Source organism: Metarhizium album, assembly GCF_000804445.1.
Source record: "Metarhizium album ARSEF 1941 chromosome Unknown scaffold_13, whole genome shotgun sequence".
Classification (NCBI taxonomy): domain Eukaryota; kingdom Fungi; phylum Ascomycota; class Sordariomycetes; order Hypocreales; family Clavicipitaceae; genus Metarhizium; species Metarhizium album.
In genome coordinates, this window is record NW_024467587.1 from 360,164 (window position 1) to 383,787 (window position 23,624).

General features: G+C 54.7%; 7 protein-coding genes across 7 annotated transcripts; 3 read left to right on the forward strand and 4 right to left on the reverse strand.

The window, feature by feature from the left end:
* Nucleotides 1–1,073: 1,073 nt before the first annotated feature.
* Nucleotides 1,074–1,938, reverse strand: MAM_05343 (receptor-associated protein; the record flags this gene model as incomplete). The annotated part of the gene is made up of 3 exons (XM_040824141.1): nt 1,074–1,422; nt 1,512–1,852; nt 1,918–1,938. 3 exons carry the CDS (start codon nt 1,936–1,938, stop codon nt 1,074–1,076), a joined length of 711 nt encoding a protein of 236 aa, XP_040677853.1.
* A 689-nt stretch (nt 1,939–2,627) lies between these two features.
* On the reverse strand, nt 2,628–6,110 carry MAM_05344 (SET domain protein; the record flags this gene model as incomplete). Its single annotated transcript, XM_040824142.1, has 2 exons — nt 2,628–5,432; nt 5,502–6,110. 2 exons carry the CDS (start codon nt 6,108–6,110, stop codon nt 2,628–2,630), a joined length of 3,414 nt encoding a protein of 1,137 aa, XP_040677854.1.
* Nucleotides 6,111–8,604: 2,494 nt separating this feature from the next.
* MAM_05345 (uncharacterized protein) lies at nt 8,605–9,930 on the forward strand (the record flags this gene model as incomplete). The annotated part of the gene is made up of 4 exons (XM_040824143.1): nt 8,605–8,635; nt 8,877–9,010; nt 9,074–9,257; nt 9,323–9,930. 4 exons carry the CDS (start codon nt 8,605–8,607, stop codon nt 9,928–9,930), a joined length of 957 nt encoding a protein of 318 aa, XP_040677855.1.
* Nucleotides 9,931–10,393: 463 nt separating this feature from the next.
* On the reverse strand, nt 10,394–10,784 carry MAM_05346 (LSM domain-containing protein; the record flags this gene model as incomplete). Its single annotated transcript, XM_040824144.1, has 2 exons — nt 10,394–10,591; nt 10,674–10,784. 2 exons carry the CDS (start codon nt 10,782–10,784, stop codon nt 10,394–10,396), a joined length of 309 nt encoding a protein of 102 aa, XP_040677856.1.
* A 1,946-nt stretch (nt 10,785–12,730) lies between these two features.
* On the forward strand, nt 12,731–13,294 carry MAM_05347 (cell wall protein; the record flags this gene model as incomplete). The annotated part of the gene is made up of 1 exon (XM_040824145.1): nt 12,731–13,294. The coding sequence occupies one exon, from the start codon at nt 12,731–12,733 to the stop codon at nt 13,292–13,294; it is 564 nt and encodes a 187-aa protein (XP_040677857.1).
* Nucleotides 13,295–17,475: 4,181 nt separating this feature from the next.
* MAM_05348 (DNA excision repair protein Rad2) lies at nt 17,476–20,979 on the forward strand (the record flags this gene model as incomplete). The annotated part of the gene is made up of 1 exon (XM_040824146.1): nt 17,476–20,979. The coding sequence occupies one exon, from the start codon at nt 17,476–17,478 to the stop codon at nt 20,977–20,979; it is 3,504 nt and encodes a 1,167-aa protein (XP_040677858.1).
* A 643-nt stretch (nt 20,980–21,622) lies between these two features.
* On the reverse strand, nt 21,623–22,951 carry MAM_05349 (FtsJ-like methyltransferase family protein; the record flags this gene model as incomplete). The annotated part of the gene is made up of 1 exon (XM_040824147.1): nt 21,623–22,951. One exon carries the CDS (start codon nt 22,949–22,951, stop codon nt 21,623–21,625), a length of 1,329 nt encoding a protein of 442 aa, XP_040677859.1.
* Between the last annotated feature and the right edge of the window lie 673 nt (nt 22,952–23,624).

Below are 23,624 nucleotides of genomic sequence, written 5' to 3' on the forward strand. Positions count from 1 at the left end.
CTCTAAATTCTAAGATATAACCTACACTATATCTAGGACTAGCTATAGCAACTTAGAGGTAACTACAGCGCCTGTAATGGACTCGAGCTGTAGGCTCGAGTGGGTACAAGGCACCGTGTCGGTGCCTTGTCGGATACGCTTCGGATGCACATCGGACCTACGTGTATATAATAGGCGGAAAAGGGGGGACAGAGAGCTTCTTCTTTCCCTCTTTTCTCTCCTTAAGTTTATAGTTACTACTAGTAACGCTTACACGCAGTAGCCTGTAAGGCCAGTCCTTGACAGCGCCTCTAAGATAAGCTTTAGAAAATTATACAGCAAAAATCGCACTAGCATTACTATAAGTAGTAATAATAGCGATATAGATATAGAGCTCTCTAAAGCTAGCAGCTGCGAATAGCCTTTTTTAACTATTTTCAGCTTGTCGGCGGAAAATCGCTAGGTCAACTGCACCACGCAAAAGTGGAACGCGCTCCAGCAATTAGAAGCGCAAATTGACCTTTTTATACTGCGCAGTCACACACAGTCGCATGCACCCTTTTTTCTGCTGACACTTTTTATACATAATTACAAAAAAGACTCTCTCTTACTCTATATATTATATATATAATAAAAGAATCTTAGCCTAGCTTCGCTCGGCATTCTAGGGTTACTACACACTCTTGGGTTAGGGATAGGGTCGAGCGCGGAACGACATTGCCATGGCCCATGGCCGGCTTTGCAAGCACTACAAAAGGGCGTACGTAGATAGGTGTCCGGGACAAGATTACTGACGAAGCGTAATTGTGTGCTCCTGCCCTGCAACTCGCAACTCGCAACTCGCAACCCACGCGCCATGTTCCCAAATCCCGCATCTCTTTGCTGACTCGACAGCCTCGACGGGAAACGCACTCACCAGGCCTCAGCCGAGCACCAAAGCAACAGTCCTCAATAGCTCGACAAGCCAGCTATTTTCCACCAGCTGCTCAACACGCCTCCCTCCCCTTCTCCCACATCACACCACATCAGGCCTCGCATTTTCGTCATCCCTGCACAACCTCATCACTCACAGCAGGCCTCGCTCAGCAAAAGACTCATTTCCCCTTCTTCCCCTCGTCGACCTGAGTAGCCATATACTTGTCGCTCAGCTCGTCATAGCTCCTGTGCAAGCCCTCGCTCTGCTTCTTGAGCGTCTGCAAATCCTGCTCCTTCTTCGCCAGCTGCTTCTGCAGCTCCGCCACCTCGGTCGACTTGTTCTCCTTGTAGTTCTTGTTGCTCTCAAACGCCCTGACCTTGTCCTCGAGCTTGATGTTGTCGATGATCATGACGTACGTGCGGTTCAGGATGAGGGAGAGGAACAGGGTAAACCCGCAGAGGTACATGTTTCGCTGCGAGTAGAACTTGCGCGCCTGCACCTCGAGGCGCTCGTGGCCCAGAATGGCACTGTGCACGGATCAGGATCCCACGTTAGCCATCGGTTCCATCTCGGACTCGTTTCTTGCCCAGCCAGTGGGCGGATGACGTCAACGTACGCTCCCTTGGACGTCTGGTCCGACGCGGCGACAACCTCCAGCTGCACGCGGTACACGCGGTTCACGCTGTCGATGAACAGGACGAGGATGAAGACGAATGTGATTTTGAACCAGTACATGACCTGGGAGATGACGGGGTTTTCCGAGATGAAGCTGCCGTCGCGGTCGCGGTCAGTCAGTAAGTAATACGTGTGGGTACTCGCTGCGAAGCAAGGACCACGGAACATGGACGGAGGGGGGGAGGGGGAAGCATACGTAAAGACCTTGCGCTTGGCCGTGTACGGAAGAGGAACGAGGAGGAGCATAAAGAGCACCATCTCGAGGACGAGGAGGAAGAAGACCTGCAGGCATGTCAATTGACTTTGATGCGAAGTGCGGGCGGCGGGGTTCATCGAGCTCGGCGTACAATGGAGTAGTAGAGCGTCATGGTGGACGTGTTGTCTGTTTGATGTGGCCGACTCTTTTGGGGGCGGAAGAACAGAATGACGGCGCTCGAGTGCGTAGGCGGGTTGCGAGAGACGAGACGAGACGGGAGTGAGGGAGAAAAAGCAGTCCGCGTGGGTATTTATGAAGCCTGGCGGTGGTGCGAGGGATGCTGTCAAGTTGCCACATGCGGGTTTTGGATGGAGGAGAGGAGCCAGGTCGGAGACGGGCAGTCGGACGCAGTGACTGGCTGACATGCGCCGCCGGCAGAGGGGATAACGTCATTCATCCACCATCCATCGCCTCCCGGAACCTGTTGCTGGGCAGCGGGCGCTACGGACCCAGACGGGACTACGGGTGGACGTGGACGCTGGGCTCCGGAGCCAATCAGACCTACTGTGCCCGAGGCCGGCACACAGACCAACCAACGGGCTGGATGACCTGCGCTTCTCTCGTCTCGCCGACATGCACGTGCACGTGCACTTGATAGTCCGTCAACTGCTCTTGACATCAGTTGACATTCGACGTATCCGAGCCCGACGCCATTAATTTTACAGATGCCCAGGTATGTAACACGTTTCTACTCGTAAACATGCGCCGTGCCATGCCGCCTCCCACCCACGGTTGCCCATGTCATGTCTGGTCCGCTCTTCCGCAAAGCCCCCTTGCTACTTTCCCCTGGCCGCGCCAAAGTCAGTTCCAGACATCGTCGTCTCGAAACTTGGCCGGCGGCCGTCTGGTCCTCGACGCTCTATCTCTTCGCTGCCGGACCAACACGTCCTCATCGTCGTCGTCTTCCGCTGCCGCCTTCGTCCCACTGCCCCTCAACGGCGCGTTAGAGGTGTTGTCGTCGCTGTCCGCAATCTCCATCTCCGTCCTTTCCGACTTCCTCGTCACCCGCTTTGGTTCTGGTGTATTTGCACGTCTCGCTGATGCCAGGGCTAGTCCTGGAACAGAAACGACTACGGCCGTTGTTGTCGGTGCGGACGGCTTGTCAGGACCTGCCTCGCGAGGAGCAGCGTCACCCGCTGCCGTGGCGCCGTCAGCGCCCTTGCCCTCCGACGCTGCCGGGGGCCTCGGCACCGGTCGTGGGTGTTTTCTAGGCCGTCCGCTGCCCGGTCGCGCTCCGCCCCTCTTGCCCCGAGTCTTCTTTGGCTGCTCCGTCAGCTTTGTTGGTGTCTCCGCGCTTGTCCGCGCCCGCCTGCGTAATCTCGATGCCGAGCCCGGCTCCTCCGAGCCTCGTGCGTCTTGCTCGCCGGTGACGGCCTGAACCGAGCCCGCCCCGTCATAGTCGTCGTCGCTGTCACACGGCAGCCGCCGCTTGCGCTTGCGTGATGGAGACCCCGGCAGCGCTGGGCGCACTGGGCGCACCGGGTCGATAACCACAGTCTCCAGCGCGAACCCGGGAGGCAGGTCTCGCTTCACTCGCGGTCGGCCCGGCCGCCGTTTGCTGTTCTCCGCCCTCGTGGCCTTCCGGGCAATCGTCTCGGGATTCTCGGGTCGACGCGACTTTGCGGGTTTGTTTTTCGTCTCTGGCTTGGCCGCCGCCTTGTGGTCCAGTAGCTTTTTCGTCAGGTTGGGAAAGTTCTCGCCATAATTGAAAAACAGCTCCTCCCCTGCTTCAATGTCTCTGATGGCGGTGAACTTGATGCGATACTCCCCGTTGACGTACAGAATTCGCGGCGTAATGTTGCACCCGCGGTTGTCGTGTTCCGACGCGTGGTTGATGTAGCGGCTCAGGTTGCCGTATATGGCGGCGTCGACCCATATGCCTTCGTTTTCTAGGAGGGTAAAGACATAAGACACATTGGACTCCTCGTCAAACACGTCGCCTCGACGGGCCTCACGTCGTACGCCTTCGTCGTGCGTAATCAGCTCGCCAACGTACTCAATGATGAATTCGTCTTGGGCAATGTCTTCTGCCGTAAAGAGGCCATATCCAACGCCATCCAGCTGGCTCTGGCCCAGAAGCAGCGGCTTTCCAACCCCCCTCTGCAAATCACAGTTCTGGCAACCTGTTGCGTGAAGCTCTGCGTCATCTGCGTTGAGAGGGTCGGCGCGCTCCAGCGCGCCGCATGAGACGCAAAGTTGAGGGTCGCATTCGCGGTTCAACTGCACGCATATGCACGGCCTGTCCTTTTTGCTATCTTGACAGTTTTTGCCTTGTGAGTGACACGCACACCCGGTAAACTTGTACGCGCAGCTGTCCACCGTGCACCCGCAAAACTTCTCGCAAAGAACATCGGCATCTACACAGGTACAGACGCCGGGCACACACGGGCCTTCGTGAGAACAGGGCTCCAGGTTTTCCCGCCGCTGGTGGGCGTGGCTGGTTGTGTGGTCTTGCCAGTCTCCCAGCAGGGCCTTCCGTCGTCGGTCATACCACGGCAGGTTTTTTATCCTCGGTGCGTCGGGAGGCTCCGGTTGAGGCAGCGAGACCCCCATTGACATGAACTCGGCGTGAACCTCATCGCAATGCCGGTTCAGAAATTCAGCGGCCAGACAGATGGGGTCTCCTGTATAAGTGCTGTGACTGGCCGTCGTAAAGATTGATCGCAAAACGATCCTCTCGTCCTCCAACCACGCCCGAGGGTGCAGATGCATGCGCGCGTGGTCAGTGGTCCTCTGGTAGCACTGTCGCCGACACGGCTTGGTGGGCTTTGCACCCTCGTGTCCCCTCCGGTTGCGCCTCTGCTTGAGGGCGTCGGAGAGGTGCGAGCATGACGATATGGAGAAGGTACGCTTCATGTTTTTGTTGTCGTACTCGCCATGGTCGCATGAGTGACTGAAACAAATCAAGCAGCCCAAGATGCAATATGTAGCTAAATTGGACTCGGCCAATTCGTCCTCGTCCTCGTCATGAAGTTGTGGGCTGGTGGCGTCCTTTGCAATCGGTTTCGAATCCATAATGTTGTCCACAGACTCGTCCATCATCAACACCCTCCGAAGCTCAATCTGTTTTGACGCTGGCTGGCTGGCTTTGAATACCTGCTGAAAGGCATCGGTAAACATTCGCGCCGCCTTGTTGGCGCCCGGCGCTGCATTCTCAACGTTGCGATGAGAATTCAAAATGTCCGACTTTTGCTGAGGCGTGATGGCGTAGTCTGGTTCTCGGGCGGCCATGTAGCTGATCAGTGCCGACTTATCGCAGCCGGGGATGGCCATGTCTTCTAGCCAAGTATCCAGATACAGCGACACAGTGGCAGCCCTCTCGCCCTGGATGGTCAGCTGCTGCTTGTCTTCGCGGTTCATAGGCTTGAATCCCGACTTGAGATCAATGTCTTCCAGCTCCTTGAGCCAAAGATTGTACTTGGTCTCTTCGGAACTTTCCAAGTCCCGCAGGTGCGGCACAAAAGTAAGCATCGTGTTGGGGGTGAGGACGTTCTTTTTAATTTCGACGTGGTGGAATCGGTAGGACGGCACGCGCTCTTTGTTCGTCTTGGTGCATATTGGGGTGTAGTGTCCCTCTCGATGGTCTCGCTTTCCTTTCAGGTGTTGCTATGGTGAGGAGGGCTGGTCAGTAGTTGGCCACGACGGGCAAGAATAAAGCGACCATCTGCTTGTTACCTTGGACTTGATCCGCATCGTGGTGCTTTTCTTCTCGGTAAAGACGGGGGTGCGTATGTTCGCAAAAAGGTCTCGTCCATGGTGAATCCTCTGTTCGGCAACCTTGGTAGACTCCAGGATGTAGCCGGTGAGCTTGGCATGGCCGTCTTTGACGTCCTGTCGGTAGGCATTCAGCTGGTCTATGATTTTTGGTATGGTCCACTCCGCGTTGGAGTCCGTCTGAGCCTTTGGAGTCGTGCCATTGATGGCGGGCGCTTCTGATCCAAGACGCGACGGCGGCAGTGGCGGGGGAGGTGTAGTCTGTCGCGCCATGGTGAAGCCGGATCCCAGGGAATCATGACCCAGATGGGTGTCATGGACGCCGTGCAAGGCGAACAGCGAAGACTCGGTCGCAAGCGAGGCCGGAAGGGACGATTTGCGACCCGAAAGGCCGGGGGCCGCGTCCAACTGTCGTCGCAGCGGCAGCGGGCTGATCGGGGTCGTGGCTCTGCCGAAGGGCGAGTGGTGGCGACTTGTTGGCTTCCGAACACCAAAGGCCTGGAGACGGGACGTCAGCTGTCCATTGACGTCGGGATGAGTGTGCGTGTCTGGGCTGCCCGTGGTTGACATGTCGAAGGCAAAAGACAATCTGGCCGGGTCTGGGACGACTTAGCGGCGGCGATGACTAAAGCTCTCGCGTGTCAACGGGCGTCTTGTCTGTCTGCGACCCGGACCCGGGGAGGCATCTACCGCAAAACAAAACAATACACTCAAGGCTTGCTATGAAGAGGGACGGCCGGGTATTCAGCTCGTCGAGGCAAGGTGCTGACGAACCCATGCTATTCACGGTCAAGGTGCAGCCAGCCGGCCAGCCCTGACGCGCTGCGAGGCGGGATGGGATGGATGAGACGAGACGAGACGAGATGCGCGCCCAGACCCTCAGCAAGTCTCTGGTAGAGAGGACATGGACGGCCAACACATCACGAAGCAACCCGTGCCACGTCTGCGACAGGCTGAGGCGAACAAACACGCACGCGAATCCAGGTGTAGGTGTTGTGAGATGGCGTCAACTTTTTCACCAGCCAAGGCCGAGGCCGAGGCCAAGGAAGGCCAGGCTGAACGAACGAACAGGCAGGCAGGCAGGCGCCATGGGCCTTTGGGTTGGCGGGTTGTCGGTTGCGGCCCCCACCAGAAGCCAGGCTGGCCAATGGCCAATGGGCCGGCTGGTCCTGTTGACCTCGACTTCTGACGCATGTCGGCATTTTGGACTTCCCTGGGCATCCAACGTCATCAGTCATGCGCAGACTAGTCCGTACGGTCCACGGTTTCCCATTCCCACATCACGAACCACCTGGGTTGTTCCGCATGGCGCACCAAATGCAGGGACCTGTCGCCAGTCCATTGCTTGTCATTGTGACAGTGACATGGCTACGGGAGCAGCAAAGTCGAGGCAGACGGGCAGGGAGTGGTCACCAACTTGCTTGGCTCGTTGGCCGCATACTCCGTACAATGCATTGTTGGGGATCAAGCCTGAACTACGCAGTACTCGGAGCCAAAACTCTCTACTCCTTGGTTGACGCCTCGGTTCCTGGCCATCTTGCCGTGCCGGCCCAAGGCTCTTTTCCGCTTTGGCTCCAATACTTGACAATCACGTGTTGACGCCAACAAAAACTCGCGTCCGGTTGTTGGTTGTATCGCCATGACGTATGATGCTTGAGGCGTGAATTCATCCCATGAATGCTACCGTCGCTGGTGGGGCTACGGCTCAAACGCTCAATGGTTCCCGTTCCTGTTCCCACGGAGCAGCATGATCCGTGGATGGCAGCGGCACGGCCGAAACTTTACTTGACTCGGGTCTCTCATCAGCATCCGTGATTCCATGTTTGTCTAGAAGGGCAAGTTAAAGTAGCCGAGCCAAGGCACACAACGGGTCAGGGCGAGGTGTGGAATCCCCGTCCGCCTTCGCTCCCCATCTTGGCAACTGAAGCCTGGAGATACAGGCCGGAGGGTGGGCAAGTGGGCTGCACATCCGCATCCGGAATGGGGCTATGACGACGATGATGAGGTTGACGATGATGCGGATGATGACACATACCCGGCTAGTCACCACGTCTCGGGTCGCTCTCAGCCACAAAGCCATTGAGGGTTGGGGACCCCAAGCTTGCTTCCTGGCGGCTAGCCAGCGTCCAGGAGGAGAGGAGTCCAGGGCCTGAGACATACATGCCTGCAGCCTGCACAGCCCTCTCGAGGGCTCGCCAGACTCGTCAAACGCCAAACGCGTCGAAACCGACTTGAGGCGCCCGGGTAGTTAGGTAGTGAGTGGTACACGCGGAGCTCGAGACGAGATGCGAGGCTGTGCGAGGCTTTGGGCCATGGTCATTGGTTTCCTTTTGCTGTCGGAGGTTCCCTTGCTTGCTGGATGGAGCCCGGAGCATTCTTTTGTTGGCGTCGAGGCAATAATACTAATCGCTGGTGCGCCGCAACGCCGGCTGGTTAGCTCGGCCGGTTTGGTTGGGACGTGAACTAACCTGAGGAACACTCCGCACAGTTAGCCAACGCCCTGGGCGCCTAGATAGATGGTTAGCGCGTCCGCTACCCGCGGCGGTACAGGACAGCGCGAGAAGATGCAACACGTTCGAATTGTTGATTGATTGATGCCCGCCCTACCTACCGGTCAAGCGTGCCTGGGAGCGGCCCTGTGCCTACGGTCCAGTTCGCTCTGATTGGCCCCAGCGGACTGCTCCACTCGCCCGGCCCAAGCAGCCCACTTCAGCACAGAGCTCTCGGAGCCCACCCAGGCCATGATGACGTCGCCAAAGAAACCACAGCTCCCTGTCAGCCGCTTGCTTCGGTCTCCCCCCCCCCAAATGACGCCCTCTCTCATGCTCTCCGCATGAAACCACCACCACAACTTGGCCACCACTTCAGGCTCCATCCATATAACCCTTTGCCATCTCGCCCTCCCCGTCGTCTCTTCCATTTGAAACCTTTCCATCTCTGGCTTTTTATCATCCTGTCTTATCTTTCTCTTATCCGCTTGGCTACTCCGTACAGAGCCTCCAAGCGCACCTGACCGTGACTGACTACCTCGAATCACTCGCATCGCTCCCGTCTCGTCGCCGAAATGCATCGCACCTATTCTATGCGCACCACTCGTGCGCCCACTGCGTCGCAGCTGCAGGCACGCCGATCCACTCACCTATCGACAATGACACCTCGAGCCAATTGCTTGCTAACCGCTCCGTCCGCAGAGTCCGCCTCCTCCCCCTTCCTCCACCAAATCCGGTCGCTTCTTCGGAAAGGGCAACTTGGGTGCGTACAACGCAATTGGAGCCGTCAAAGCTCCACGTGTTTCTCAGACGAGACCAGTCCCACTGATTGTTTAAATACATTTAGGCCATGCCCTGCGCCGCAATGCTGGTGGTGCCTTTGGCCCCGATCTGGCCAAGAAGCTGGCGCAGCTCGTCAAGATGGAGAAGAACGTCATGCGAAGCTTGGAGACCGTCGCCAAGGAGCGCATGGAGGTTGCTGTAGGTCCTTGCTCGCGCCCACTATCCGTCTTGGCAATCTTGTTAACAAGCTTGTCGCGTTAGCAACAACTGTCCATCTGGGGCGAGGGTGGCGATGAGGACGTTTCCGACGTTACCGACAAGCTCGGGGTATTACTCTACGAGATTGGCGAACTGGAGGACCAGTATGTCGACCGCTACGACCAGTATCGTATTACCATGAAGAGCATTCGCAACATTGAGGCTTCTGTTCAGCCTAGTCGAGACCGTACGCTGAACCACCCTGATCAGCTTTACTGCAAGCGCAAAGAACCTGCCGCTAACACGTACCAGGCAAGCAGAAGATTACCGACCAGATTGCTCAGCTCAAGTACAAGGAACCCAATTCCCCCAAGATTGTTGTCTTGGAGCAGGAGCTTGTCCGTGCCGAGGCCGAGTCGCTCGTCGCCGAGGCTCAGCTCTCCAACATTACTCGCGAGAAGGTCAAGGCTGCCTACACGTACCAGTTCGACGCTCTGCGTGAGCATAGCGAAAAGGTGGCCATCATCGCCGGCTATGGCAAGCACCTACTTGAACTCATTGACGACACGCCCGTCACCCCCGGCGAGACCAGACAGGCATACGACGGATATGAGGCTAGTAGGGCCATCATCCAGGACTGTGAAGATGCCCTCACCAACTGGGTCACAGCCAACGCCGCCGTATCTTCCAAGCTCTCCACCCGGTCCCGTACCCTGTCCCAGCGCCGCCGCAACAACATCCGTACCAGAAACGAGGGCGGCCATGACCTGTCTGCCCAGGACGCTCCTCTGAATGACGGCGGCTCCTGGATCGGACGCCACGGCGCGGAAAGCGAAGAAGAAGAGGAAGATGAGGAAGAGGCTGGCAGCGACATGAACGCTGACTCCCGTGGCCGTACCAAGGAAGCCCTGGCCGCTTAAGCAGCGCCGCCACCTCAAAAACAACACCACGCACACAAGTATATACATACACAACCTCAACCCCCATTTCAATAACAACAACCAAGGGGTAATTCTTTGGAATCACCACACGTCGGCAGCAGCTCGAAGGGACGCCAAAGATTGCAGCGATAGTACGGTAATTATTTCAGTGCAGGCTGTGTGGCTCCACGAATGGAGTCGATGGCAGGTTTGGATGACGGAATGATTGCGCGTTAGATGACTTGGATATCCTACGGGAGTAGTTTCTGTTATTAGTGTACTCTTAATACCTTCCCCCCGCGTCCCCCCCCGAACCATGTCGAACCGTCCCGAGTGTGAGGCCATGCTCACGGTGTCACTTGGGTTGACTTTTTGTCGTAAGAGATGGCAAGTTGTGTGGGGAGAGCGGGGGATCAATTCCATGTTGCACAACTACTACGTACGTACTACTTTTCCACAGGGGTCACATAACCCCGAGGCCGGCGACCTGGCTCGCAAACTCCTCCAGCTCCATCCTGGCGATGTGACGACCGGGGACGACGACCAGCCCCAGGTAGCGAGACGTCCCGTCCTGCGCGGTGCTACCGTCCGGCCCGTCCACCAGCCGGGGGGCGCTGGGCTGCCGGTACTCGTATGTGTTTGCTAGCACGACGTTTTTGTCCTGTCGTGACTGGTCAATTCGCCTTGTCGGATCATGGATGTATGGGTGGAGCGGGCATGCTGTCGGGCGGCGGTGGACGTACCGCGTCGGTGCATTTGAACGTGCCCCAGAAGAGGCGGGCGTCTGTGGTGTGCACGCGGAGGGTCTTGTTGAGGAGCGACGAGAGGTATGCTTGGGCTTGGGGTTGGTCCATGGTGAGACTTGTGTGTGTGGTGTGGTGATTCGATGGTCATTGCCGTTGGTGATGACTGGTGACCGACGCTGGCGAGTCTGGGCAAGTGGGGAGTGGTGCTTGGCGGCTTAGTAAGCCGTCGGGTGGTCTGTCGCCACTGATACTCCGTACTGCGTTTGTCAACACCTCGTAGACGTTGACGCCGACGACACCAGAAGATGGAAGGATTCAGGCTGCGGCTGGCTGGCCGATCCTGCAGGACGCGGTCTGTTGGCTTGCTTGCAAAAGCACACGGGTAGCTGGTACTTGTGGCATGTGTGGGTATACTCTTGCATGCAAGATGCCCATGGGGGAAGCCCGAGTGCCGCGGCATTGATTCCGTCTTTGGTTTCCCTCGGAGCGTGGGCACTGGGTGAAGAGAACCAAGTGTTTTGACAAGGTCATTAAGCTTGAGATTATCCGCCCTGACTTTGCTCATCAATATCGACCCCGGCCATCGTCTCCCCGTGCAGCATAGCAAGCGTTTGCGTGTCGACGTTGTGCTTTGATGCACGCAGAAACAGTTCAAGTCGCCCGTCAGAGATGTCTTTGGTGAATGTTGCATTCCCCTCATGTCGATGGGCTTCTTATGGGCAGCGTCGCGAAATATTCCCTCCTCGGTGTCACCAAAGGTGTCGGTAGTCTGCAATCCCTCCTTTCCCTTTCGGCTTCGTCTTCATTTCCGCCAGAGACTGGCTGACACAAGTTCGTGTGGGCGATGATGGATAACACACGACAGCGATTCAGGCGTGGTGTCTAGACTCGGTCGGCAGGCCCCGTGGATACGATGAAAGCTTTGCCGTCCTTTGCGACGAACTGGGGCGGAAAGACTCCTTCCGTGACTGATGCACCGAAGCGGCACACACTCGTCCCGGAATAGCTTTCTCGGCAGTACTTGTCTTGGCGGTAACTTTTATAAGCTTATCTGCGTAGATTATGCCGAGTCGTAAGACAGGTTGGTGATTTTACGCATGAGGCATGAGGCATGAGATCGAGACACGAGACCACCCGTCGTCGCACCAAGACACACACGCAGAGAAAGCAGGGAAGGGACCGAACAAGTGTGATGAGTCAAACCATGAGTTTTCTGATGAGTCTGGTGCCCTTCCGTGACAAGTTCCTTGCTTCTGCCATATATCACACGGCAAATAGGCGCGTGATACTTGGCCACGGTGTTTATCGTTGATGCTCACCGGGATGATGCAGTATCAATGCTTGCTATAGCGCGCATCGAGCCTTTTACCACGCCGTATGGGAGCTTGCTCGTGATTCCTTGGCTGAACGAAAAAGCGCAACCGTGCCGAGGAGGTCTGGCCATGACCAGAAATTGGTCAAGGACACCACGGGGTTCACGTCCACCTCAACCTCGCCTGTTTGAGGCCCGGCGCCAGACGTCATGCGGGATACTCTGTAAAACATCAACCTGGCAATCTATACAGCTGGCGGAAAGGCCGTGAGTGGGGAGCAAGTCCGAGTGTAGAATATAGATGCCCATCCCACTCTCAGGAGGAGCCGGGCTTCGACAAGAAGGAGCAGGTACGCGGCCAATTCAAACACAATGGGCAGTGCCCATCGTGTCTTCCGGCATATCCTTCTCCCGGACAGACAGCAGACATCCAATCCATGTTACATTGATCCCACGTCCGTTTTATTGTTCCGTGCATCGTGGTATTGAACCGCTCGGCGTCGCATTGGGCCGAGGTGTCCGGGTTTCCGGTTTGGCGATTCTAGACTTGCCTGCGAAGCTTTGCCGCCTCACGGGACGGCGGAATACGGGTATAAATAAGGAGCCGGCTCACGTCGTGGTAGTTCCCTCCTCCTCATCCTCTCTTGCCACAAGACGACAGCAATCACCTCCGCCGCCGGCCACAGATCAAGAGTCTGTTCTTCGAACCAACCCATAGCAAAACTCGACTTAATCAGAAAAGATGAAGTTCTTCACCTTCGCTCTGGCATTTCTCGCCTCTGGCACCTACGCCTCCGTTCTGCGTGAGCGCAGCTCGGAGCCCATCAAGACAGTCGTGACCGACATCACAAAGGATATCGACTCCCTCGCAGCCGTAGTCAATTCATTCCCCGCCAGCGGCAAAGGTTCCATCCAGAGGGCGGCCGTGAAGCTCAACAGCGACCTCACAGAAGGCACAGCGACTGTCGAGTCCTCCGAGAAACTGACCCCCGAAGAGGCCTCGGGGCTCGCCACCGCGATCCAGGGTCTTATCCAGAAGACTCAGGACCTCGCCAACCTTTTCAAGTCCTTCCGTCCGGCGGCTGAGGAAGTCAACGCCTGCGTCCTTGTCTATTCCAATCTCCAAACCACGATCCAAGAAGCCCGAGACTTCATGAGCGCGGTGGCCTCCAAGATGCCGGCAGAGGCCGAAGCTAGTGTCGCCGACAACGTCCACAAACTACTAAGTGTCTTTGAGGACCTCCAGAAGTACTATTCTCCCGAGAACTGCAAGAACTCTGACGGTAGCGCCGCTCCCTCCAACTAGGCCTACCATCGAGCAGGAAACGGGGGTTCCATCGACTCGGCTGCAACTTGTGCCCTTGCCGTCGCCGTGGCGCCATAACAACAGCGGCAGCGGTCCACCGGTACGTTTGCAAAATGGTCGTTGCCGGTGCTCCTGTGTGAGCGGCATCAGGGAAGGACTCAGGATGCAAGAAGGGCTTGCGTGGATGCGGGGATCGAAGGAGCTAGCCCTTTACTCTATGAACGTCTTGATGAAATACAAAAGTTTTCTTGTTTCATGTAGCCCTGCTCTTTTGAGGTTCTGATTGCTTTCTGCGCTTTTGTCAGCGGACGTTTCCGACTCCACTAGACAGGGTTAGCCCGAGCTAAACATGACATCTGCGTCTTGATACATGGTATCAATGTGTATGTAGGTACGCAGGCCGATGCCAAAAAGTTTTTTGGCTGTTCTACAGTCGTACAACCACCTTTGTGCGTAAACGATGCTCCGTACTCCTGCTTTCAGTCCTCCTGGACTCCAAGTCTATCTCCCGCGGCTCTGGTTGACATCGAGTCGAGTCTCCTGCTGCTAGTTCTACTAGCAGATGGAGCAAAGACGCTTTATAAGGATTGGAAGCCTAAAAGTAAAGTAGAGGAACAACAGCATCATGTTTACAAACTGGAGAGTCACAAGGCGCGATTGTCAATCATGAGAAAGCATTTAGAAAGGAGAATTGTCGGGCATTATACCGGGACGAATTCGCACGTGACAAAGGGTGAAATTACAGACTCAACGTCCGTCAAAAACACAAAAGTCCATGTCGCTTGTATTCTTTGCATCTCCGAGTTGTGTGCTTCTCTGCCGTAGGGTCCGGCTCCCCAGTCCCTCATCACCCGGAGCCTTGCCCAGAGTACAATGCGTCCGACTGTGCGCTACGTCTGCGCTGAAGCTCTTGGATCAGTCACCCCTGCACCAGCACTGCGATATCATGCTGGAGGAGAAAAACATTGAGCGCTATTGGGTCGACCCCTATGCGTCGTGGAGGCCCGGGCCGTTGTGGCCAACGTGTGTATCTCTGGGAGCTACCATCCGTGGGCGAGATTGGAAAATTCGGACCAAACCGTGTAGGACGATGTTTGCGGATACACAGGCCGCAAGGGCATGTGTGGCGTTTAACTGAGTCGACGTTTGCCGCGCCATCTGTTGAATGCTGAATTGAGCCAACGTGCTCCGAGCCCTCGGACGAGCCCTCGTCACATTTACCGACATTTTCAATTGTCCGTCCTCTTGGAGATAATATCCGTATCGCTTCTAGCTACCTTCTGCTCCCAAAGCGTAGCAATTTTGTCCTCAATGCTTGTGTCGTCATTTTTTTAACAGATCCCAAAACACGACATCCGTTGGACACTAACAAACGATAGGGGTCACAGGCATAGGACCCGTGGCAGGATTTACAGCGGGACAAGGTCGCAGTTCTGGAGCAGCACCATGATCCCGGTCAAAAGAAGTCCTTCTGTACTGGCAACGGATCCTAGGCTTCATGCTCTGGTGAATATACCTAGTCTTCCGAGTCTCGAGGTTGAAATAAAGTTGGAAGGACAACCAGGGACTCTGGGGGCGCCTTACCAAAGAGGGTAAATAGTGGAGCTTCCCGAACGGAAAACTGGGCTTTGAGAAGGAAGGGGCAGGCAGGCCATAGTGCTTTCGCCATTTGCTCAACATCTCAGGCTTGTATTCAATGAGAAGAGCGTTTTCCTCAGAGTGCAAGCTGCGCTGGCTGTGCTGGCTCTATATCTCGCTTCGTTGGATTGCGACAAGGTTGCTGCAATGGCAACGCCCGACCATGTAAGCGCCAAGCAGATTAAAAATACACAAAGGGACTTGACTCGTAGGGACTGCTCCGCAACGCCTCGAATCAATTGATGCTGACTCAGTGTTCCCGTTCCTCCTCCCTGCGCGCCAGAGGCTTTTGAATCTACTTGTGTATCTGCTTCGTGATGGGCCGGCTCTTCCCACGGCAGCAGTGGCAAGGCCAACGCGTTGTCCCCGTAGCAGGATATGTAGGAATGGGACCAAGACGGTCCAGCGCAAACAGACCATGGTGTTGATGTCAATATTTCTTCAAAGATTATTTGTCAGTATGAGTGCAAGGACGACTGTATGGACTTGGAGATGCCCTGCCACCCCTCGCGTCCCCTTATCGAGCTGATAGTATGAACTGGATTGGAGTTGTGAGAAAGAGGGCTTCTTAATGAGCGAAACCCCGACATTGAATCGTGCGGCATACATCCGGCAGTTGGAGAGCAGAATAGGTCTGATTGAGTTCTAGTTCTTGACACGTCGAGGGGAGAAGTAATACTTGCCGTCACCATGCCACTAGTCCTGAAATCTGTCAGTCTACCGTCTTCCGATCGGAGTTTGACTGTGCCTAGAGTCTGGACCTGACGCGCGGGCGAGTAGGTGTACCCAAGGCTGTGCCTGAGACGCCTTCATCTCATGCGCCGCAGGAAGCGGTATATGAGGAGCTTTGCTGACACTCATGGCCGGCATGATGGAATTCTTGAATTGCACAGCAGGCATGGCGTGTTTGGTAAACGCAACGAAAGATTTGTTGACCAACACTATCTCGGCTCGGCAAAACAAATTGCCAGGCATAGGACAATAGGAAGTAAGTAGTTGAATTTCCAGCTTCTGTGGCGAGATTGTGCTAGGCTTCTCTTAAACAAAAGGAGAAAAAAACCCAAAAAAAGAAAGAGAAAAGAAGAGCAAGCATGTTCAATTGGGAGAAAGAGAAGCATAAAAGCGATAATTATGCTCGCTTTCTTCTCGTCGTACAGCCCTCAGTGATTTGAACCACGTTTATCCTCGCTTGCTAGTACCTAATGAGCTAGTAAGGACAGTAAATTAGGTCTATAACGATATTCTTTATAAGGCTTTTTTTATTATTAAAAAGCAACTATTATTAAGATATAACTATTATAGAGCTTATACTTTTAATTAAATTTACTAGGAAATTATACTTAAGAATATTATAAAGTATATATTAAGAGATTCTGATTTCTTTACTACTTTATAAGCTTCCTTGTCAAGGACTGGCCTTACAGGCGACTGCGTGTAAGCGTTACTAGTATTAACTATAAACTTAAGGAGAGGAAAGAGAGAAAGGAGAAGCTCTCTGTCCCTCCTTTTCCGCCTATTATATACACGTAGGTCTGATGTGCATCCGAAGCGTATCCGACAAGGCACCGACACGGTGCCTTGTACCCACTCGAGCCTACAGCTCGAGTCCATTACACTTCCTACTGTAATGAACTAGCCCTATTAGGCTATAGCGGGTGCTAGCGGCGGTCGTCTCGGTGGTTTGCCGGAAACCTAGCTATTGAGCCAAAAGAGTACGTAATAATCAAGCTTCCCTAAGCTTGCTCAATCTGGCACTATATAGGTAGGTCAACGAAGAGGTAGGCTATGTCCCGCTTGCTAGGTTGAGCATAGCTTAGACTATAACACCTAGTAGCTGAATAGTATTATATCGCTTAGTAGTTATAAGCTAGCCTCTATCAGGCTTAAAATATTTATCTATTATAGTAGCATTAAAGTTTATAGTGGACTAACCTTATAGGCAACTATATATAAGTATTACTAGTATTAACTATAAACTTAGAGAGAGAAGAAAGAAAAGGAGAAGTTCCCTAGCCCCCTTTTCTATGCTATTATATATATATAGGTCTTAACACACATCTTAAGAGTATCTAATAAGGCACTAATATAGTGCCTTGTGTATACTTAAGCTTACAGCTTAAGTCTATTACACTAGTAACCTAACTATTAATAATTTACTAGGGAAAAACCTTAGATAACTATAAATTATTATAAAAACCTAAATATCGCTTAGATATAGGATCGTTATAGACATAGTTTACTGTACTCCGTACGCTAGACGTGAAACCGGTCTAGCGTGGCGGCAGCCTGAATTACTGCCGCCAGGAGCCGCCGGGACCCACAAGTCAGCTTCAAGTGCGTCAGAGACTCTGAGTCTCAAAATTCACGACCGCGACAACGACTGAGTCATCGGCAACCTCGTCATATTCAACGACCCAGAGACATGCCACTTGTGGCTACGCTCTCCCCATAGCCATGGAACTTGACTGTTGCACAATCGAAATCATGCCATTAACACACCAAAGCTAAACTGAATCAATCACCGCCGGCAGAGCCCCGTCGCCATGGGTGTCAACGGCCTCTGGACCGTGGTGCAGCCATGCGCGCGTCCAACCAATCTCGCAACCCTCAATCGCAAGCGCCTGGCTGTCGATGCTTCCATCTGGATATACCAATTCCTCAAAGCTGTGCGTGATAAAGAAGGTAATGCGCTGCGCAACTCCCACGTCGTCGGCTTCTTCCGCCGCATATGCAAACTCCTGTGGTTCGGCATCCAGCCTGTTTTCGTCTTTGACGGCGGAGCACCGGCCCTCAAGAGATCCACCATACAAAAAAGACAGAGGAGGCGCGAGGGCCGAAGGGAAGATGCCGTCAGGACTGCGGGGAAGCTCCTCGCTGTGCAGATGCAGCGCATCGCTGTTGAGGAGGAGGAAAGGCGGAGGAGAGTTGACGGCGGCGATTTTGCCGCCAGAGAGGACGAGGCTTTACGCGAAGAAATCCCCGATGCAAGTAGGATTGCCTACGCCGACGAGGTTGGCATGACGCAAAAGGAAAAGATGCAATCTCGACGATTTCACAAGCAGGATGCCTACCATCTTCCCGAGCTTCAAGATGATATCCCGTCCACGGGTAAATCAGATGACCCGCGAATCATGAGCATCGACGAGCTAGAAGAGTATGCGCGTCAGTTCAACAATGGAGAAGACATTAACCTCTACGACTTTAGCAAGATTGACTTTGATGGCGACTTTTTCAAGAGCCTGCCGCCTCCCGATCGCTACAATATCTTGAATGCAGCGAGACTGAGAAGCAGGCTTAGAATGGGTCTGAGCAAGGACCAGTTGGACGACATGTTCCCCGATCGCATGGCCTTCTCGAGATTTCAGATTGAACGCGTCAAGGAGAGAAATCATCTCACCCAGAGGCTGATGTATGAGGTTGGCATGGTTGGCACAGACTTGACACTCGGCGTCAATGCTCGGGTTGCTGGAGAAAAGGATCGCGAGTATATCCTTGTTAAAAATGAGGGCGTCGAAGGTGGATGGGCTCTCGGCGTCGTCAGCAAGGAGAAGGACATAGGCGAAGCCCACAAGCCAATCGACGTCGATGCTATTCAGGTTCATTACCAAACTAAGGACGAGCAAGATGCCGATGAGGATGACGATGTCTACTTCGAGGATGTTCCCATCGAGGGGCTCAATAGACTGCCGAAGCCAAAGCTGTCTTCCACGGCGGCAAGCTTACAAGCCGCGCAGGACATTTCTGAACGGAGACGGCAATATTATGACAGCCGAAGGGGCAAGCCTGCAGAAGACCAAGACATGGAAGGCTCACTGTTCGTCGGAGGAAATACAGGCGAAGACGTCCCCGTCCTTGAGAATGCCACTACAGAAGACCGACTACATCCTGAGGAAGAAGATGATTTGAATCGCGCGATTGCCTTGTCTCTGGAAAATCAGCATGACTTGGATGGCGGGTCTGAGGACGGTGGCATTTTTGAAGATGTGCCGGTAGGTCACCAACCTGAATGGACTCAAAAAGCTGTCGACGCACCAAGGCCCATTATCGGCAGGGGGGGCTCAACGATTGCCCACATTGTCAACAATCGAGCGAATGCATCCGTGCCTAAGCGCAATGAGGGAAAGAATACCTTGGGTAGCGACAGCGAGGATGATATGGAAGCTCTGCTGGCCAAGTCACGAATGGCCAAACGACCTCAACCGAAGCCAGTCTTTGAGAATAAGAAGAACCCATTTGATGGACCACTTCCATTTCCGAAGCTGAAGTGGGGTTCGTCCTTGTTTGCAAAACGGTCTGCTCAGACGGATGCAGCCCAAACCGATGAAGCTGAAGCCGCGGGTAAGAATGACATTGAAGATGACATGGCTGGCGGGTTTGAAATAGTGAAGCGAGTTGACGATGAGCCGGCGCCATTGCCACCATGGCTGGTTGATGACACGGACATCAGGGATTCGTTGAAGAAGCAGCAGGCTGCAGAGCGGGAGATCAATGCCGAGGATAAAATGAGGGCGGAAGAGGAAGAGCGTCTTCGACGAAAGGAGATGCATCAGGGCACGATTGAGATTGACTCGTCGTCCGACGACGGAAGCGATATTCAGATTGTGGAGATTGCTCCTTCGCCGACGCCAGCAGCGAGCGAAGCGGACGAGAAGGTGGTTCCGGCACAAAAGTCGGAGGCACAGGCACAAACCTCCCCAGACGAGCAGAAGAGCACAGCGGAATCCCCAGAGCCAACTGTTGAAGATGCGGCGCCGCCGCTGGCTGCTGAAAATCGACTATCAACTGAACCTGGAAACAAATCCGAATCCCCGGAGCCAATGTTTGAGGACGTTTTACCAACAGAGCCAACCATGACTACTCCTCCTGGCAAACCAACAGAGGTCGACTCGTTTGAAGGCGTCCAGCCTGTGAACCCGCCGGCCTCGAACCCCGCTCAGCCGGCTACAGAAACCGACGATCCCTTCGCCGACGTCGAATACGAAGAATTCAGCGATCCTGAAGACGAAGAGCTCCTGGCCCAAATGGCCGAAGAAGCCGAGGAGCATGCCCGCTTCGCCAGCGAGCTCAACAACAAATCCGCCCAAGAGAATCGCCAAGACTACGAGAAAGAGCTCCGGCAGCTCCGTAACCAACAAAAAAAGGACCGCCGCGACGCGGACGAAGTCACGCAGGTCATGGTCACAGAGTGTCAGGCCCTCCTCCGACTCTTCGGCATCCCCTATATGACGGCCCCCATGGAGGCGGAAGCCCAGTGCGCAGAGCTCGTAAGGATAGGCATCGCGGACGGCATCGTGACAGACGATTCCGACACGTTCCTGTTCGGCGGCACCAGGGTGTACAAGAACATGTTCAATAGCAACAAGTTTGTAGAGTGCTATATCGGCACAGATCTCGAAAAGGAGCTGTCCCTGTCACGACACCAGCTCATTTCGCTAGCGCAGCTCCTTGGATCCGACTACACGGAGGGACTGCCGGGTGTAGGCCCCGTCGCGGCCGTCGAGATCCTGTCCGAGTTTCCCGGGAGAACAGGCCTGCAAGACTTCCGCGAGTGGTGGACCTCTGTGCAGGCACAGTCCCGCCCCAAGGAACAGGATGCGTCGTCGCCGTTTCGCAAGAAGTTCCGCAAGGCCCAGGCCACGAAGCTCTTCTTGCCGCCGGGCTTTCCTAGCCCCGCCGTGTACGAGGCGTATCTCCATCCCGAGGTGGACGACTCCACCGAGCCGTTTCAATGGGGCGTGCCTGATCTCGAGGGCCTGCGGAGGTTCCTCATGGCGACTATCGGGTGGAGCAAGGAGCGAACGGATGAGGTGCTGGTCCCCGTGATAAGGGACATGAACAAGCGCGATGCGGAGGGCACGCAGAGCAACATCACAAGGTTCTTTGGCGGTGGTGTCGGTGCTGGTGCGAGAGAGGCGTTTGCGCCGAGGGCGAACAGGGTCAAGGGGAGTAAGAGGATGGCGGCTGCGGTCGAGAAGTTGAAGGCGAACGCCGGGGAGGGGGCGAGCAAGCGGCGGAGAAGGGATGTTGTTGACGACGACGATGAGTGACGCGGGAAATCATGTGGTTGTTGTGTCTCATAGCACTGGACCAGAAGCACCATGGGACCGGCCGCCTGCCCGTTCTCTTTGAAAGGGCTGGGATGGGAATCGTCAGAACTCTTTTTCGCTTCGTCTGGGATCTTGAGCGGTTCCATCACGTTTCAAAGGGGCGGGAAAATGCCTTCAAAGGCTGGACAAAGGTGAGACATGCTCCACGTCGCACGTGTCCGACCTTGGACCGCACGTTCATCTAGTGTTGACATGATTTAGATTTCGACATCCATATTTTCATTAAACGACGTTTTGGAAACCGTATCGAGCCACTGCAGACTTCCCGAGACAATCCCCGTCGCCTATCAAACAGCCTGCTCATGATCCAAGACATGACAGCTTACATGAGTCCAGTCCTTACATGCGCAGAGACTATCTGGTCGAAATTGTCAATTACGTCCCGTCCCGGCTACCTATGGCCCAGTCCACAGGCAGCGAGCAACAACCCAAATGAGCCGGCTAGGAATTTGTACATTGATACCCAAATGCCGAGGGCTAATCCACAGACAAAGACACGCAGGCTTTTCGCCGCGTGTCTGGCAAGACCATGCAGAGCATGATGGACAATTGCCTTTGTCGGGCCTTGCGAACGACTGTGGTGCTATGGCATAGCTGTGCTGCCCACCGACTCTACAACAAGAGGCCTTCGTCTCCGCTTCTGATTTAAATGGGCTGCTCTCCTCGAACTCCTTTTTTGGGCCATTTCCAAAAATAGCCTCAAGGCCCTTGCCTGAACGGAACAAGGTACTCTAGTCACATTCACCAGCGTCTTTCCGAACTCTTGCACAAGCTGGCGCGCATTCTCAACCACCTCGTCGGCACAATCCTCACTCCCTCCCGCTGCCACGCCGGCGTCTTTCAGAATCATGCCTTGCCACTCTTCATTCCAAGCCCTGATCGCCTGGGCGGCCTTTTCGCCGCGAGTTCGGATATTTTGCGCAACCAGGAAAGACGACGCCGTTTTTTGATGACTTTTCTCGGGCTTGAAGAGGCTCACCTTGGAGAAGCCTTTGAAGCACTTGATTAACAAGGCGGTGTCTAGCGTGTCTAGCTTGCGCATTGACACGACCATGGTCCCGTTGTCCTTGAGGTGCTCCATGCCAATGACGAGCTCAGCTAGCCTGAGGCGTCTGCAATCGCGGCTCTTGTTCCATGATCCTCTGATGTTGGATTGTCCCGGCTCCTTTTCGGCCGGTTGCTCGTTTCCCTCGGACCCTTGATTTGACCTGGCGCCTCTCACTGGTTTGGAGTGGCAGAATACGAGGTCATATAACTCGTCAGTCTCGAGCAGCGTCTCCAGCGTGGGAGGTTTCGCCGCTGGGTGCTTGTCAGGGATGGCGCTGGATTCTCCCGGGTGTCCTGCCGGCTTGCCGACATTCTGAAACACCACACTCAAACGTTTGTGTTTGAAGAGAACTGACGGTCCCCCTTCTTCTGACGGCATCGAGATGCCCTTGACCTTGACGTTGCCGCAGCGATTCAGGACGCTTTTTGCGAAACCGCCCTGTGCAATGCCCATGTCCAACACAGAAGGGTCGCTACTTGCTTTGAGGATTTTGAATATCTGCTTGTAATCATTCAGGTCATTGCAGGCCTCGTAGTCCGCGTCGAGGTAGGCTTTCTGTTGTCGCGTCTGCGGTTTGACAGTTTTCTGAAATCTTCTGCGTGCATATTCTTCATCTGCAGCCGTATCCTCCGAGACCTGTCTCTGGTTAGCGAAGGCTGGGATGGGGGAAGAGGAGAGGCAGCCATTGACGAAATTGTGGCAAACTTGTATTATTACCTCTTTGCGAATCTCACAGAGCTCTCGGTACCTGGGACTGTTCTTCTTGAGATAATCTCTGAGGACCTGCTCGGCTGTGAGAGCGGGCTGGGCGCTCTTTTCTGCCGCTGTGCAAGGCGGAACAAGTGTACCTGTCTGGTCGGACATGATGAAGGAGGCTGTCGACGAAGCCGAGGTGCTGAAGGCGTGTACGTGTATATACAACCCGGTACGGACTGATGTTTACTTTTCGAGGTTGAAGAGCGGCCATGGCTGGAAGGCGGAGAGCCTGGATTTAATACATGGCACACCTGAACTTGGCAAATGGAAGTGTTTGCGAACACATTCTGGAGATGTATGGCTTTCCCTTGTGTAGACATATTGATAATTGTACGATTGAGCATTGCTGCAGGCCAAGGCAGGCCAAGGTTGTACCAATAACGATGAGCACGAAGCCACACGGACGGTTGCGTATGGCAAAACAGGGGACCAGCTGTCGTTTGCCTGGTGTTGAAAGCCAAGTCGTGAGTGAAGGCCCAAGTTCGAAAAAGGTTCGAGGCGTCATTTTGGCCGGTCACGATTCACGGGTCGTTCACGCACCGAACTTGGGAGTGGTCCTCGGGGTCGGCTAAACGTCGGCCGAGGCAGAATCGTGGCCGGGGTTCACGACTCCACACAAACGGCTCCCGGTCTCTGAATCCCACACGATGGGGAAGAAGGAAGAGGGCCGGACGGCAAAGACAATTGCTCTGCACCCCACGAGCACCGCCTGCCATCGCTCCGGCCGCAAGCAAAGCCACGTTTTGAGCCTCGGAAACCTGCCCACCACCGCTGGGCCAAG